The sequence below is a fragment of the Mustela putorius genome, unplaced genomic scaffold (genome assembly GCF_011764305.1).
Source record: "Mustela putorius furo isolate JIRA1106 unplaced genomic scaffold, ASM1176430v1.1 tig00000127_pilon_pilon_pilon, whole genome shotgun sequence".
NCBI lineage: Eukaryota > Metazoa > Chordata > Mammalia > Carnivora > Mustelidae > Mustela > Mustela putorius.
Genome location: NW_025421288.1, coordinates 8,854,098 through 8,868,341, shown reverse-complemented (window position 1 = coordinate 8,868,341; position 14,244 = coordinate 8,854,098). Strand labels below are relative to the sequence as shown.

Sequence of the window (14,244 nt, the reverse complement as noted above, 5' to 3'; positions counted from 1 at the left end):
GGACAGGGCCGCGGGATACACTGGCCTTGCAGCCAGACTGCAAATTAGGGCAACAGACTAAAGTGTTGGGATGTTTTCTGAGTCACCTGCTCGTCTTCCTAAAACACCGTGGTCTTTGCCTCCCCTGTGGGATGGTTTCCTCATCATCTTCTTACCTTTCAAGTTTTTTTAGATGTGGCATTGGCATTTGAAGGTGGAAGTTGCAAAAAGATTTTGTATCAGGTTTCTGGGCTGACGAGGCAGGCTGCTATTTCTTTGTCCTTTTTTTTTTTTCTGGAATAGTTTTTAAAATTTAAGTTTTAGATTTTCAAAGTAATGCGAGCATGTAAGTTGTAAAGATAGCCAGTTCTCGGGCACCTGGGTGGCTCAGTTGGTTAAGCAACCGCCTTTGGCTCAGGTCATGGTCCCGGAGTCCCGGGATTGAGTCCCGCATCAGGCTCCCAGCTCCATGGGGAGTCTGCTTCTCCCTCTGACCTTCTCGCCTCTCATGCTCTCTCTGTCTCTCAAATAAATAAATAAAAATATTAAAAAAAAAAAAAAAGATAGCCAGTTCTCAAAAATCCCCTCTTTGCTCCTCCCCATCTCACCAGGCCACCATTCTTTTCTCTTTTAGCTTGGCATTTACCTATTTCTGAATTTCTAAACAATACGTGTACACTACCAGCTTTTTAAAAAAAAAAAAAGATTTTATTTATTTGAGAGAAAGAGAGTGAGAACTTAAGTGGGGGAGGGGCAGGGGGAGAGGGAAAAGCAGACTCCCTGCTGAGCAGGGATCCCGACATAGGGCCCATCCCAGGACCCCAGGATCATGACCTGAGCTGAAGTCAGATGCTTCACCGACTGAACCACCCAGGTGCCCCACTACCATCATTTTATTCAAAAAATTTAGATATGCTCTTTTGACCACTCCTTATGCTAAGTGAAGGTTAAATTGCTTAAACCATCATTCCCTCCCCTCCCCCAGTCACACTCAATTTTTATATTGTACACTTTTTAAAGATTTTTAAAAATTCATTTATTTTTAAAGATTTTTATTTATTCATTTGACAGACAGAGATCACAAGTGGGCAGAGAGGGAGGCAGAGAAAGAGAAGGGAGGCAGGCTCCCTGCCTCGCAGAGCGTCCGATGCGGGGCTTGATCCCAGGACCCTGGGATCATGACCCGAGCCGAAGTCAGGGTCTTTAACCCACTGAGCTACCCAGGGGCCCCTAAAGATTTTTTTATTTGAGAGAGAGAGTGAGAGAGAGAGCTGGGGAAGAGGCAGAGGAGGGGAGAAGCAGACTCCCTGCTGAGCAGGGAGCCCGATGCGGGGCTCCATCCCAGGACCCCGGGATCATGGCCTGAGCCAAAGGCAGACGCTTAACCAACCAAGCTACCAGGCGCCCATATTATACATTTTTATTAAGTTACTACTCAGTGTTTTATGTTTATGTAAATTTTACTCACAGCCGAGTGTTGTGGTATATTATGAATTTCCTTTTGGGACTGGGGAAGGGTTTCTTTCTTTCTTGAAGCGACCACAAACTTAGTGGCTAAAAACAACCCAACGTGATTTTCTCATAGTCCTAGAGGTCGGAAGTCTGAAAATGGTTTCACGGGGCTAAAATCAAGGTGCCCCGGGCTCTGTTCTTTTCTGGAGGTTCTAGGGGAGAATCTGTGTTTTTGCCTTTTCTGGCTTTTCTGGCACATCTTGGTGACATGCTCATGATGAAGGGGGTTTGCTGCTGAATGGAAGCTTCGAGTGAACTGGGGGGGGACAAATGGCTTGTTGACTTTAAGTTTCACTTGGGCGATACAGGTGGGTAGTTTGTTTGGGAATCCTCGATATTGGTATCTTTCCTTTCTTTCTTTCTTTCTTTTAAGTTTTATTTATTTATTTGAGTAATTTCTATACCCAAGGAAGGGTGTAAACTCATGACCTTGAGATCAAGAATCACACACTCCCTTGACTGAGCCAGCCAGGTGCCCCAAGTAACTTTTGTTTCCACTTGGACAGGTCAGATCCCCCAGGAAGGTCTTCCTGACTCTTCTGTGGTAGGTAGTGTTCTGGAAGCAGAGATGGGTAGGAGTGCCAAGAGTCACAATTAGCATTGTTTTTGATATGTTGGCCACATCCTCACATGCGTTTCTCAATTCCCAGGCCCCCAGGTTTTCTGTTTCTCCCTCTGCAGGAGTCAACTTCCAACTTCTGTTGTAGTTGGGTGGGTGGGTGGGGGGAGGGGGCCCCAGGGACCCAGCTGAAGCTCCTTCTCTTCCCGTTTCCAGAGCTGCTTGGTGTTGCCAGTAGCTGACCTTCCCCGAAGATCCCATTATAATTTGGGTTGATCCTCAACTTTTCCCACTGCTGCCTTAGAATTTAGAGTTCTGTGGGTCCTTGTGAAATGACACCGAAAACAAATGCCTTACTTTACTCTTTGTCAGGTTTCCGGGGGAGTGAAATTTGACTTGGGACTTTTTACCCTGAAATCTACTCTTTTTTTTTTTTTTTAAGATTTTATTTATTTATTTGACAGAGAGAGATCACAAGTAGGCAGAGAGGCAGGCAGAGAGAGGGGGAAGCAGGCTCCCTGCTGAGCAGAGAGCCCGATGCGGGACTCGATCCCAGGACCCTGAGATTATGACCTGAACAGAAGGCAGAGGCTTAACCCACTGAGCCACCCAGGCACGCTCTACTCTTATTTTTGCAACACTTCTTTTTCCTGGTATGAGCCATGCAGTCAGAAATACTAATAATGTGAGGTAGAGCGTCACTCCTACTCCGAGTTGGGTCATTTCTTTGAGAACCGGTAAAGAGCACTCTTGTGCCTGGCGGAACCGGGTGTGGGGGAGGCAGCGAGGAACAAGACAAGTGACACAGGAGAGGTCCTTGCTCCCCCGGGGGACACAGGTGTGACATGGTAAGTCGTCGAGAGCCGTTCCTGCACGGCCTCCCCCTGGCCACAAGGGCTGCCTGGTGGCCGCCAGGAGCTCAGCCATCCGGCCTTCATCTCCTCGACCTCTGCACAACCACCCTCTGGGGATTTAGGGACTTAAAATACCCACAGAGTAGGTCGAGTTGGCCTTGGGCCCGTGCACAGCCCTGGCCAGCGGCCTCCACCCCGGGGTTCTGTCCCCATCCAGCTCTCCTCTCCCCATTTCCCTGCCAGTATGTGTTGACTCCTGAGTTGTCGGGTGGGCCAAGGGGCACGTGAGTCTCCTGGAACTGAGTGTTCTTGTTGAACGGACCGCCCGTCCTCGGATCCCCGACAGCGTGTGACCTCCCCCTCCCTCTCTTGCAGGTCAGAGATGTCGTTGTGGCGGCCGGCATCGCAGGAGTGGGCTTGGCAGCCATGGGCCTCATTGGAGTCATGTTCTCAAGAAACAAGCGGCAGAAGCAATAAGTTGAAGGGCCTGACCCATCGGCAGGGACGTTATCCCGTTATCCACTGAGCGGGTCTGGTTGTGCCAGAGGTTTTGCGGTTGGGTTTGTGGGTTTCATTCTGTTTTATAGTGAGGCTTATTTTTACAGAATAAAATAAAGCCCAGCAAGGGAGCGCTTTACTGGAGAAACCGCAGCAGGAACTGGCTGGCGTCAAGTCTGTTGGGGGCGCAGCGGGGCTCGGGGCCTGGCCACGCCAGCGGGCGCCCTGGGCCTTGGGCGCTGTCCTCTCCCTTTGTCTCTGTGGCTGTGGCCTTTGTCCTGGAGGAGTCAGCCCAGCTCTGGCTGTCTCAAGGCTGGGGTAATTCTGGTAATTCTGGTTGTGGGGAGGCAGGGGAGCAGCAAGGGAGACCCGCAGCCCTGACTGACGGGCCACAACAGGACCCATCAGACAGCGGGGACCCTCGGCCTGGAACTAGAGCCAGCTCGGGTTCTCGGACTCTGCAGCTGGATCTGTGGGTGTTTGGCGGAGTCAAAGCCAAACCAAAGCCGACGTCTGCCACGAGGAAAGTCAGTAGAGGCTCTTGCCGATCTTGTGAAATCTTCTCCTGTGTCCCTCTGCTCTCTGCTCTCCACACCTTTCCTCGGCCATGTTGCTTCCACTCCCCGCCCTCCTGCTTCCTCTCCACTTGGGCTAGCTTGTGGACTCCCAACTCTGGGACCCCACACCCCTCCCGTGTCCCCTCTTTCCGTGTCCCCTCAGCTCCACACTCCCCTCAGCCAGTCAGCTCTGCCCCGTGGCTGGGTCCCATGGGGCACGGTTACCTCAGACCTTCCTGGCATGGCCGCCCCCATGACTGACCTTCTTGCTGCGCCGCCCTCTTGGGAGGGCTTGGGGATGAGGCAAGACCTTTCTTGCTGATCCCTTGAGTTCTGCTGGTATAGGTCGCTGGACATGGCCGATGGTCAAAGGGGCCATTTCTCTGAGGAGACTTGCATGTCTCAGAAATTCTTCTGGATTTCTTCCTCAGAAATTCTCTGCTGGGGCCAGCTGGCCTTCCCTCCACAGGGCAAGGCTTCTCCAACTGGTTGCAAATGTTTCCTCTGTCAGCCCTGGTTGTCTGGAGACCTGTGGGAAGCCCGGACAGGACTTACACATGGCTTCATGCCAGCCCTTTCCTGCTTAGCCCCAATCTGGTCCAGGGTAAACGCAAGCCCATCCGCGTCCCAGGGCTGATAGACTAGTTCTCTCTCCTGGTGCAGTTTTCTTTCTTTTTTGTCTCAGCTCCGTTGATCTCCTACCAGTTCTCAAGCTCCCAAAAGAAGGGGACACAGGTCAAAGTCTAAGGGTGGGTCTCCTGAAGGCCCCCGTCTCACATGGCAGAAGGGGAGAAGAGGTAGAGCCACGCAGAGTGGAGAGCTCCAAGCTAATTAGAGATAAGAAAAGGAATGAGGAAAAATAAGCACAAGAAAACAAAACCAAGATCCCAGTTCAGTTGAAAATAAAAATTACGGGGTCACCTGGGTGGCTCAGTGGGTTAAGCCTCTGCCTTTGGCTCAGGTCATGATCTCGGGGTCCTGGGATCGAGCTCCGCATGGAGCTCTCTGCTCAGCGGGGAACCTGCTTCCCCCTCTCTCTCTGCCTGCCTCTCTGCCTACTTGTGATCTCTGTCTGTCAAATAAATAAATAAAATCTTTAAAAAAAAAGATTAAAAAAAAAAGAAAATAAAAATTACGTACAAAAATGTGGGATATGTAGAAATAACCAAATAAGATGGAAAAATGAATTGCAGCTATATTGGTTGGTAATCACTATATATATAAATGGACTACACTTGTCAAGTGAGAGATAAACATTTTACTGGGTTAGAAACTGGATTCAAGGAATACGGTTTATAGCAGATACACGTAAAGCATACAGATAAAAAAATTAAAATCCAGGGGCGCCTGGCTGGCATCGTTGGCAGAGTATGTGACTCTTGATCTTGGGGTTGTGAGGTTGAGTTCCACATTGGGTGGAGAGATTATTTAAAAATAATAATAAAAAAACCCAAACCTTAAAATCTTAAAAAAAAAAACCTTAAAAAAAAGGTAAATTCAAAGGATGAACATTTTACATGACAACTGGTCAGTTGTCTTAAAGAAAAGTCATGCTGTGAAGGAGAAATACAGAGTGTGTGAAGGCTGTCTAGATTGAAAGGCATGTTGGGGACAAAACAACAAAATGTGAAAAACAACTGTGAAAGCAATTTGAGGCAATTGGGAAAATTCAAATGTGGACTGGCATTAAAAAATTTTAAAGAATTATTAATTTTATTAAGTGACTTGATATTAGGCTTATATAAACACATGACCTAAATTAAAAAAAAATAGAGGCAGATAAAGCAAATATGACAAAACAGCAAAGTATTTAGTCTAGCCTGTGGATATGTAGGTGGTCATTGTACTGGTCTTTCTAGTACTTTCTATATGTTAAGAAATTTACATAGAAAAACCTTTAAAATATATCTGAAATTTGAACCTGAACATTTAAATAAAATAAGACCTTTGGATCTATTTCGGTGAATTATATAATAATTTTTAAAAATTAAAAAAGATATGCTAGGACTAAGAACACATACTAACTAAAAGCTGGCATAACTGTATTGATATAAAAAAAAATACAGGCTTTAAGGCAAAGATTGTTACTAGCCACAAAGGTCATTAAAAATTATGGCATAATAAGAAATATGTTTGGTCTTTTCCTTGGTCCCTAGCCTGAGCTCCTTGGAATTTCCTGAGTATTTGGTGTTGGTCATCATGAACCCCCTTTGATCACACCTAAGTGTGTGCTAATGAGCTAATGAGCTGATCTCAGGTGCCGATGCCAGAGAGAGCCTTACGATGGGGCGGGTCATCAGAAAGACCAAGTCATTAGAGGACTGGAACTTTGAGTGTCCCCCTCAAATCCCACTGATCTCTGTGAGAGGGAGTGAGTTTGAAGATGAAGCCCCATAAGAACTCTTGAACGGGGAGACTTGATAAGCTGCTGGGTTGGTGAACCCATGAGCTATAGGGAGAGTGGTGTGCCTGAGGAGGGCATGAAGGTGCCTTGCCTCCCTCTGCCCCCATGTCTTGCCCTATGCAGGTCTCCCATTCGTTTTTCCTGGGTTTTACCCGTTATAATCAACTGCTAAACATAAGGAATGTGCCTTCTTAAGTTTTGTCAGCTGTTCCAGCAAGTCATTGAACCTAGTAGGGGTCATGGGAACCCTGATTTATAACCCATGGTCAGAAGTATGGGGCCTGAAGGTGGGAGGGGGGATGGGATGCAGTCTCCTGGGACTGAGGCCTTACTGTGGGGTCCACGCTACTTCCCAGGTGTCAGTGTCAAAATTGAAATGAGTTGTTCAACACCCAGTTGGTGTCTGGAGAATCACAGGATTGGTCGTTGGTGTAGGAAAACACTCCAGGAGGTTCCGTGAAAGTCCCAACTCACTAGAAAGATACAATAATTCTCGATTATTCATCGAATACAAATCTCAACATAGATTCTGAGAATGTTGGCCTATTGCAAGGAGAAACTGACAAATTCTCCATTATAGTGGGAGATCGAATTACACCTCCATCAGGAACTCATAAATCGAGGAGATGCAAAAATCAATGAAGATATAGAATATTTCACAAAAACTTACCACCAAGCTGATTTAATATATATGGCACTATATATATACATAGTATGATTGTGGCATACAGATTACTTCTGACCATGCACAAAGGAACATTTATAAAAACAGGCCATATGTGGGGCCTTAAATCACGTCTCAGCAAATGTCAAGGGACTGATAACATAGAGAATATCTTCTCTAATCATAATGCCATTAAATTATCAATTATGAAATCAATTAATAAATCAATAACAAAGTGATAGCTAGAAAACCCTTCTACTTTGAGCAGTCTTAGAGCACATTGTTAGACAAGTTATGAGACAAAGATGGAAACATAACGGAAATTAGATAATATTCAGAACTGAATGGTAGCAAAAGTATTAGATATTGATCTTTGGGCCACGCAACTGAAGAGTTGCTTAGAGAAATTTCATAACACAAATCCTTATATTAGGAAAGAGAAAAGTATCAGTTAACAAGTTAGTCATTCAATTTAAGAAGATGGAAGACATACAGATGGCCAACATGAAAAAAACTCTCGACATCAGGAATCATCAGGGACATGCAAATCAAACCCACAATGACATACCCCCCCCCCACCTTTTAGAATTGCTGGTATCAGAAAGAAAAGAAATAGCAGGTGTTGGTGAATATGTGCAGAAAAGGAAATCCTCATGCACTTTTGGTGGGGATACACATTGGTGCAGCCATGGCAGAAAACAATAGGGAGATTCATCAAAAAATTAAAAATAAAACTACCATCTCCAGCAATTCTGCTTTTGGGCATTTATCCAAAGGGAAAAAAAATGGTAACTGAAAAAGACATATGCACCCCCGTGTTCATTGCAGCATTATTTACAATAGCCAAGGTATGGAAGCAACCTAAGCGTTCAGCAGGGGATGCATGGATAGAGAAGACGTGGCATATATATTCGGAGGAATATTCATCAGCCATAAAAGGAAGGAAATCTTACTATTTCCAACAACAGGGGTAGACCTTGAGAGTACTATGCTAAGTGAAATAAGTCAGACAGAGAAAGACACATACTGTATGACCTCACTGATATGTGGACTCTAAAACCAAACTAAACCCCAAATAAACAAACCAAAAAACCAGGGTGATGGATACAGAGAGCAAAGTAGTTGGTTGCCAGAGGTCGTGTGGAACAGGCTAAATGGGTGAAGGGAGTGAAAAGGTACAAACTTTTAGCTATAACATAAGTAAGTCATGGGATGTAATGTACAGCATGCTGACTATAGTTAAAATATGACACTGTATATTTGAAAATTGCTAGAAGAGCCGGTCTTGAAAGTCTACATCAAGGGGAAAAAGTGGGAGGTAGAAGTTGCCAGGGGGAAAGCTGTGCACCAGGATGAGAAGAGGCAGTCCAGGAGGGGACAAGGAGAGCGCTGTGCCCACGCGTGGTGCTTCCCCGGGGGGAAATAAACCAGAGTCTGAACTATGAAGACCGTACTGAGGTGTTTGGAGCCACTTCCTTCTGGATACATTAGTGATGAGCACAGAGAACACTAAACTAACAAAGAAGATGATACAGGTAATTCATTACAAGAAATGCAATCATAGGGATGCTTGGGTGGCTCAGTCATTAAGCGTCTGCCTTCGGCTCAGGTCTTGATCCCAGAGTCCTGGGATCGAGCCCCGTGTGGGGTTTCCTGCTCTGGGGCGGGAAGCCTGCTTCACCCTCTCCCACTCCCTCTGCTTGTGTTCCCTCTCTTGCTGTGTCTTTCTCTGTCAAATAAATAAATAAATAAAATCTTAAAAAAAAAAAAGAAATGCAATCATAATTCACAAGAAACCTTAGGAAGAACATACAAATATATCCATAGAATAAGGCAATTGAATACTTTTTTAGCCAAAAATTGTGATCTGACTATTGGAAGATCTACAGTTATAGATCTAACTATGAGGGGAAGGAAGGTGTGGCTGAGGGCAGGAGAGTGGTAAAGGTGTTAAACCCTAATTTTATACAACAAGTTATTAATTTTTCAATTGTAAGAATCCAGAAGGAGGGGCACTTGGGTGGCTCAGTGAGTTAAAGCCTCTGCCTTCAGCTCAGGTTGTGATCCCAGGGTCCTGGGATCGAGCCCCGCATCGGGCTCTCTGCTCAGCAGGGACCCTGCTTCCTTTCCTCTTTCTGCTTGCCTCTCTGCCTACTTGTGATCCCTGTCTGTCAAATCAATAAATCAATAAATCTTTTTTAAAAAATCCAGAAGGAGTAGTCTAAGTATGTTGTTGAAAAAATTAGAAGTAAATAGCAGAAGACACAGCCCAAAGACAAGCGATCACCTCTGGAGAAAGGAAATAGGAGGTCAAAAGGGTGTTCTGTTTTATTATGACCATTACCAGACTACTGACTTTCAAACTGTATCTCTCTCTATGTATTACTTTGTTAAAACAATAAAATGAGGCCTGAGAAAAAATACCTAATACATGTAAAATACTATATATAAACTAAACAAAACACACGTACAAATACACTACAACATGCATGATTTCTCTGTAATTCTGAAATCCAAAAAGCTCTAAAAACCCAAGTTAGGTGGCAAACTCCTTTGAAGGAAAAATCTGTCTTGAAAGGACGTGAGGCTTCTTATAAGCTTTATTTATTCCATTTCATGAATCAGGCGTGCCGCTCCCTGCAGAAACAGTAAATGATTGGTCAGGAGGGATCACCTGAATACCTATTCCTGTCCTCGATCACATGCTTATACACAATTAAAATATTTTCCATCTAAAATCCAAAAAACTTTGAATCCCAAAACACATAAAGTTTCAAAGCGTTTGCATACGGCTTGTTGCCACATGTTATATATTTCCTATCTGGATACCTACCTGTTTACAAAGAAGAAGAACAGAAACTATATATTCAAACCGGATGTGTGGTTATCTCTGGGGACCAGAAAGGGGGACTTCAGTTTTATCCAAGGTGTCCCAATTTTTTGCAAGAACATCATTTCTAATTTCACAATGATTATGCTATTAACTTTTTAAAAATACAGAAAAAAACGAGAGTGACAGATGTCCTATTACTGGGTGATAGAACTGAATCCAGCCTCTATGAAGAGGCTTAGAATGAAGGAAGATCTCCACCAGGACAGGTTACTGGAAACAGGGTCTTCACAGAGGTAATCACATTAAGACGAGGTCATTAGGGTGAGCCCTAAGCCAACATGACTGATGTCCTTATAAGAAAAAGTCACACAGGGACGCCTGGGTGGCTCAGTGGGTTAAAGCCTCTGCCTTCGGCTTGGGTCATGATCCCAGGGTTCTGGGATCGAGCCCCGCATTGGGCTCTCTGCTCTGCAGGGAGCCTGCTTCCTCCTCTCTCTCTGCCTGCCTCTCTGCCTACTTGTGACCTCTGTCAAATAAATAAAAAGAAAGAAAAAGAAAAAGTCACACAGACACAGGGAGAAGAATGCAATGTCAAGACAGAGACACGCAGAGGGAAGGCAGTAGCAGAGACTGAAGGTCTACAGCGAAGGTCCAAGAATGCCAAGGACGGCCCGCAGACCAGCAGGAACCAGAAGGTCAAGCACGAACTCTTCCCCACAGGCTCAGGAGGGTGCGGCCCCGTGCACAGCTTGAGTTCTGAGGACCGGACTCTAGAACTGTGGGATTTTGTTACAGCAGCCCTCACACATCACCCGGGCTTACTCATGAGGACCTCTGACCGACTGATGACACGATCCATAAAGAACTACGTCACCTCAAACATGAGTGTGTCTGGGGCACGAGTCCACTGCCGCACACAAGCTCAGTGTTCAAAAATGTGTGCAAAACGAAGGAGAATACAAAGAAGCGTCAGGTGAAAAGGTGTCCAACTCGGGTCTTGCTGGAAATGTTTCAGGAACAACAGCTCCCAACCCCCAGAGCAGAACCACCAGTTACAAAATACAAGCCAAAGTTGAGGAATTATTTTCTTTGCTTTTTAAAGGAATAGCAATTAGACCAAAGTTGAAGTAATTCCCATAATAGGTGACATCCTCATTCCTTTGGATGCTGATCTGTTTTCTCGAATGTCAGAGGGACCGATGAGATCCGAAAGCCATGCCAAGACTGGGAGAAGTAAAGATGGTGGAGGAGGAGGGGACCCTAAGTTCATCCGGTCCCCGAAATTCAGCTAGATATCAGATCATTCAGGACACCTGCAAAATCAATCGGGGATCTGAGAAAAGAAATGTTGCAATCCTACAAATAGAAAAGTGACCACTTTTTGCAAGGTAGGAGGTGCAGAGACTTGAATCCGGGCTGACATATTGGAGGGTAGAGCGAGGGGCAGTAGCCCACTCAGGGAAGCTACCACAAAGTCTTATAAGTGGCGGGGCACAAAATCAGAAAATTTTCAAAGTCTGCTCTGGTGAGGGATGTCCCTGGCTGAAAGGCGCCCAGGTGGCCAAGGAGTGTGGACTCCCAGGTGGGACAGCTTGGTCTCAGTATGCCCGGGGACACAGAAAGAATGGGGGTGCCCGAGTGCGGCAGAGTTCCCGACCATCTGAGCAGAGAAGCCGTTTGTAAACAGTGCCACGCCCCCCCCCCCCCCCCCCCCGGCCCTGCCAGCTTTGTGCTCAGGGTTACCATAAATCACCAACAGGGTCAGGGGACTGCTTTCCCAGCAGGGGCCCGGCAAGCTGCAGAAACATGGGGAGAGCCCCCCTCCCTCCCCCTGGAGGAGTGGAGAGGTGCGCACAAGAGTCCTCAATGTTTGCAGACTCCAAGTTGGGTGGCGGGCCAGAGATAACAACGCTGAGTCAGAGGCTGGGTGAACACAGAGTGAGGAGGAAAACCATGGAGACGAGAGTGGCTGCTTGTCTGTGAGGTGCCCTGAAGAGTTGGGGGTGCGAGCATTCAGTTCTGGGGCTGGAAACCCCAGCGGGGTCTTTTTCAGCCCTCCATTGGTTCTGAAAGCCTAAAGGGAGCAGAGGAGCGCCACCTACTGGATTCTGGAGCCACTTACACTTAGCCCAGTCCAATGACAAGGGAGGGCAAAGACCTGGGAAAGACACCTGAGAATCATTGTAACATGGGCGCCCCCCAGAGGACCAGCAGGAATATCCCTCAGGCATGAAGTTTACCTATCATAGAGAACTGCCTAGTTTCAGCTCTTGGGGAAAATAACACTCACGGTTTAAAAATTTTTTTTTGTTAATTTTTTAGTCCTTAAGTATTATTTTTTCCAGCTATTTTCTTATTTTTTCCAATTCTTTTTTATTCTTAAATTTTTAGCACATATATATATTTACTATGTCTATATTATTTTTGGCTTCCTTTCATTGTATTTTATTTCAGTTTTGGATATATCTAAGTCTTTCTTTCTTTCCTATTTCAGGATCTAGTTTCTTTTAACACGAAAGAGGAAAACACACCCGTGATCAGTTTTTGGTTTTGTTTCTTGTTTGATTTTTTTCTTAGTTTGTTTTGTTTTTGCTTTTTTTTTCCTCTGGCTTGTTTTGTTTTCTGTTGTTATTGTTGTCTTTTCACTTTCTTTTATTCTTTTCTGGACAAAATGATGAGACAGAGATATTCACCCTAAAAGACAGAACAGGAGGTAGTACTCACTGCCAGGGATTGAATCAATGTGGATATAACGTAGATGTTGGAAGTAGAATTTAAAATAATGATTATAAAGATACTAACTGGGCTTAAAAAAGCATAGACGACTCTAGAGAATCCCTTCCTATAAAATTCAAAGAACTTAAATCTAGTCAGGCCAAAATTAAAAATGCTATTGCGGAGATGCAGTCCCAGATGGAGGCTCCAAAAGTGAGAATAAGTGATGCAGGAGAGAGAGTCAGTGATACAGACAATAAAATGATGGAAAATAAGGAAGCTGAAAAGAAGAGGAAAAAATCACTACTGGATCTTGGAGGAAGACATGGAGAACTCAGCAATTCCATAAGTGAAACAATATGAACAAATCAGAGCTGAGAACTTCCCTAGCCGGAGAGCAGAAAAAGACATTCAAGTCCAGGAGGCCCAGAGAACCCCCTTCAAAATCAATAAAAATAGGTGACTATCTGGACATATACTAGTGAAACTTGCAAATTTCAAAGATAACAAAAATTCTGAAAGCAGTTGGGACAAGAGGTGATTACCTACTAGGGTAGAAACATAAGGCTGGCAGCAGACCTGTCTACACAGACCTGGCAGGCCAGAAAGGACTGGCAGGATATATTTAAGGTGCTGAATGGGAAAAATATGCAGTCACAAATAATTATAGGAGATTATGAGTAATTACATGCTAATAAAATAAGCAATCTGGAAGAAATGGATGCATTCCTAGAGATAATAAACTACTAAAACTAAGCCAGGAAGAAATAGAAAACCCGAACAGAACCATAACCAGCAAGGAAATTAAAGCAGTCATCAAAAATCTCCCCACAAACAGAGCCCGGGGCCAGATGGTTTCCCAGGGGAATTCTAACATTTAAAGAAGAATTAAAACATATTCTTCTGAAACTGTTTAAAATAATAGAAATGCAAGGAAAACTTCCAATCTCATTTTCTGAGGCCAGCATTACCTTGATTGCCAAGCCAGACAAAGACCCCACCAAAAAGGAGAATTATGGACCAATGTTTGTGATGAACAAGGATGCAAACCTGGCCCCAGAATAAGTTCCACAGGGAGGGATTTGCAGGTGAGCCATGCCTGATGGGCACCCGTGACGACCCAGCCACCCGGGATCTGCAGAGCCAGCACCAATCTTGGCATCTCAAGAGCTGCTGGGAGCCTGGGGCTTGACCCGTGGAACATTCCTTGACTCACATCTCTCATGAGGTCTGGTTCCCCTACCTATTGCTGCTATTTGGAAAAGAAAAAATTGGATTCCAACTCTTGCATTTATTTTTTTTCATGTCTGGAATGTCTGTTCATTGGCATCAGGAACAGTGGGGGAGAAACAAGAGGTCTCTGCCCCTCCGCTCCCACCCCCTTACCTGGCCAGAAGCCCCATCTGTGCTGAGGGCCCACCCTGTGAAGAGGAAGGAGGCTGGCACCTGCGAGGGGCTTGCTATGGCCCCAGAACCATCTCTGTGAGCCATGGTCTGGCCCCCATGGTAGGAAATCAGCTGGGCTGTCACATTCCCGTGCACCTCTCGGGTTTCAACGGGCACCTAATGGTAACCATGGAAGTGTCCGACTGCCTTCCTGTGAGCCATTTCCCCGGGCCTCACCCTCAGCTGATAACGAAGCAAACCTCAGACCAAATTTCATGGCACA

The 14,244-nt window shown here is 45.4% G+C and overlaps 1 protein-coding gene across 5 annotated transcripts in view; it reads left to right on the top strand.

The window, feature by feature from the left end:
- Positions 1 to 3,555, top strand: part of LOC101675684 (phospholipase A and acyltransferase 3) — a 28,614-nt gene extending 25,059 nt beyond the window's left edge. For all 5 annotated transcript variants that reach the window (XM_004770225.3, XM_004770228.3, XM_004770227.3 and 2 more), the window contains exon 5: positions 3,280 to 3,555. In XM_004770225.3, the coding sequence (XP_004770282.1) occupies positions 3,280 to 3,381 (102 nt within the window). In that variant the 3' untranslated portion in view covers positions 3,382 to 3,555. The remainder of the gene's footprint in view (positions 1 to 3,279) is intronic.
- Positions 3,556 to 14,244: the final 10,689 nt, after the last annotated feature.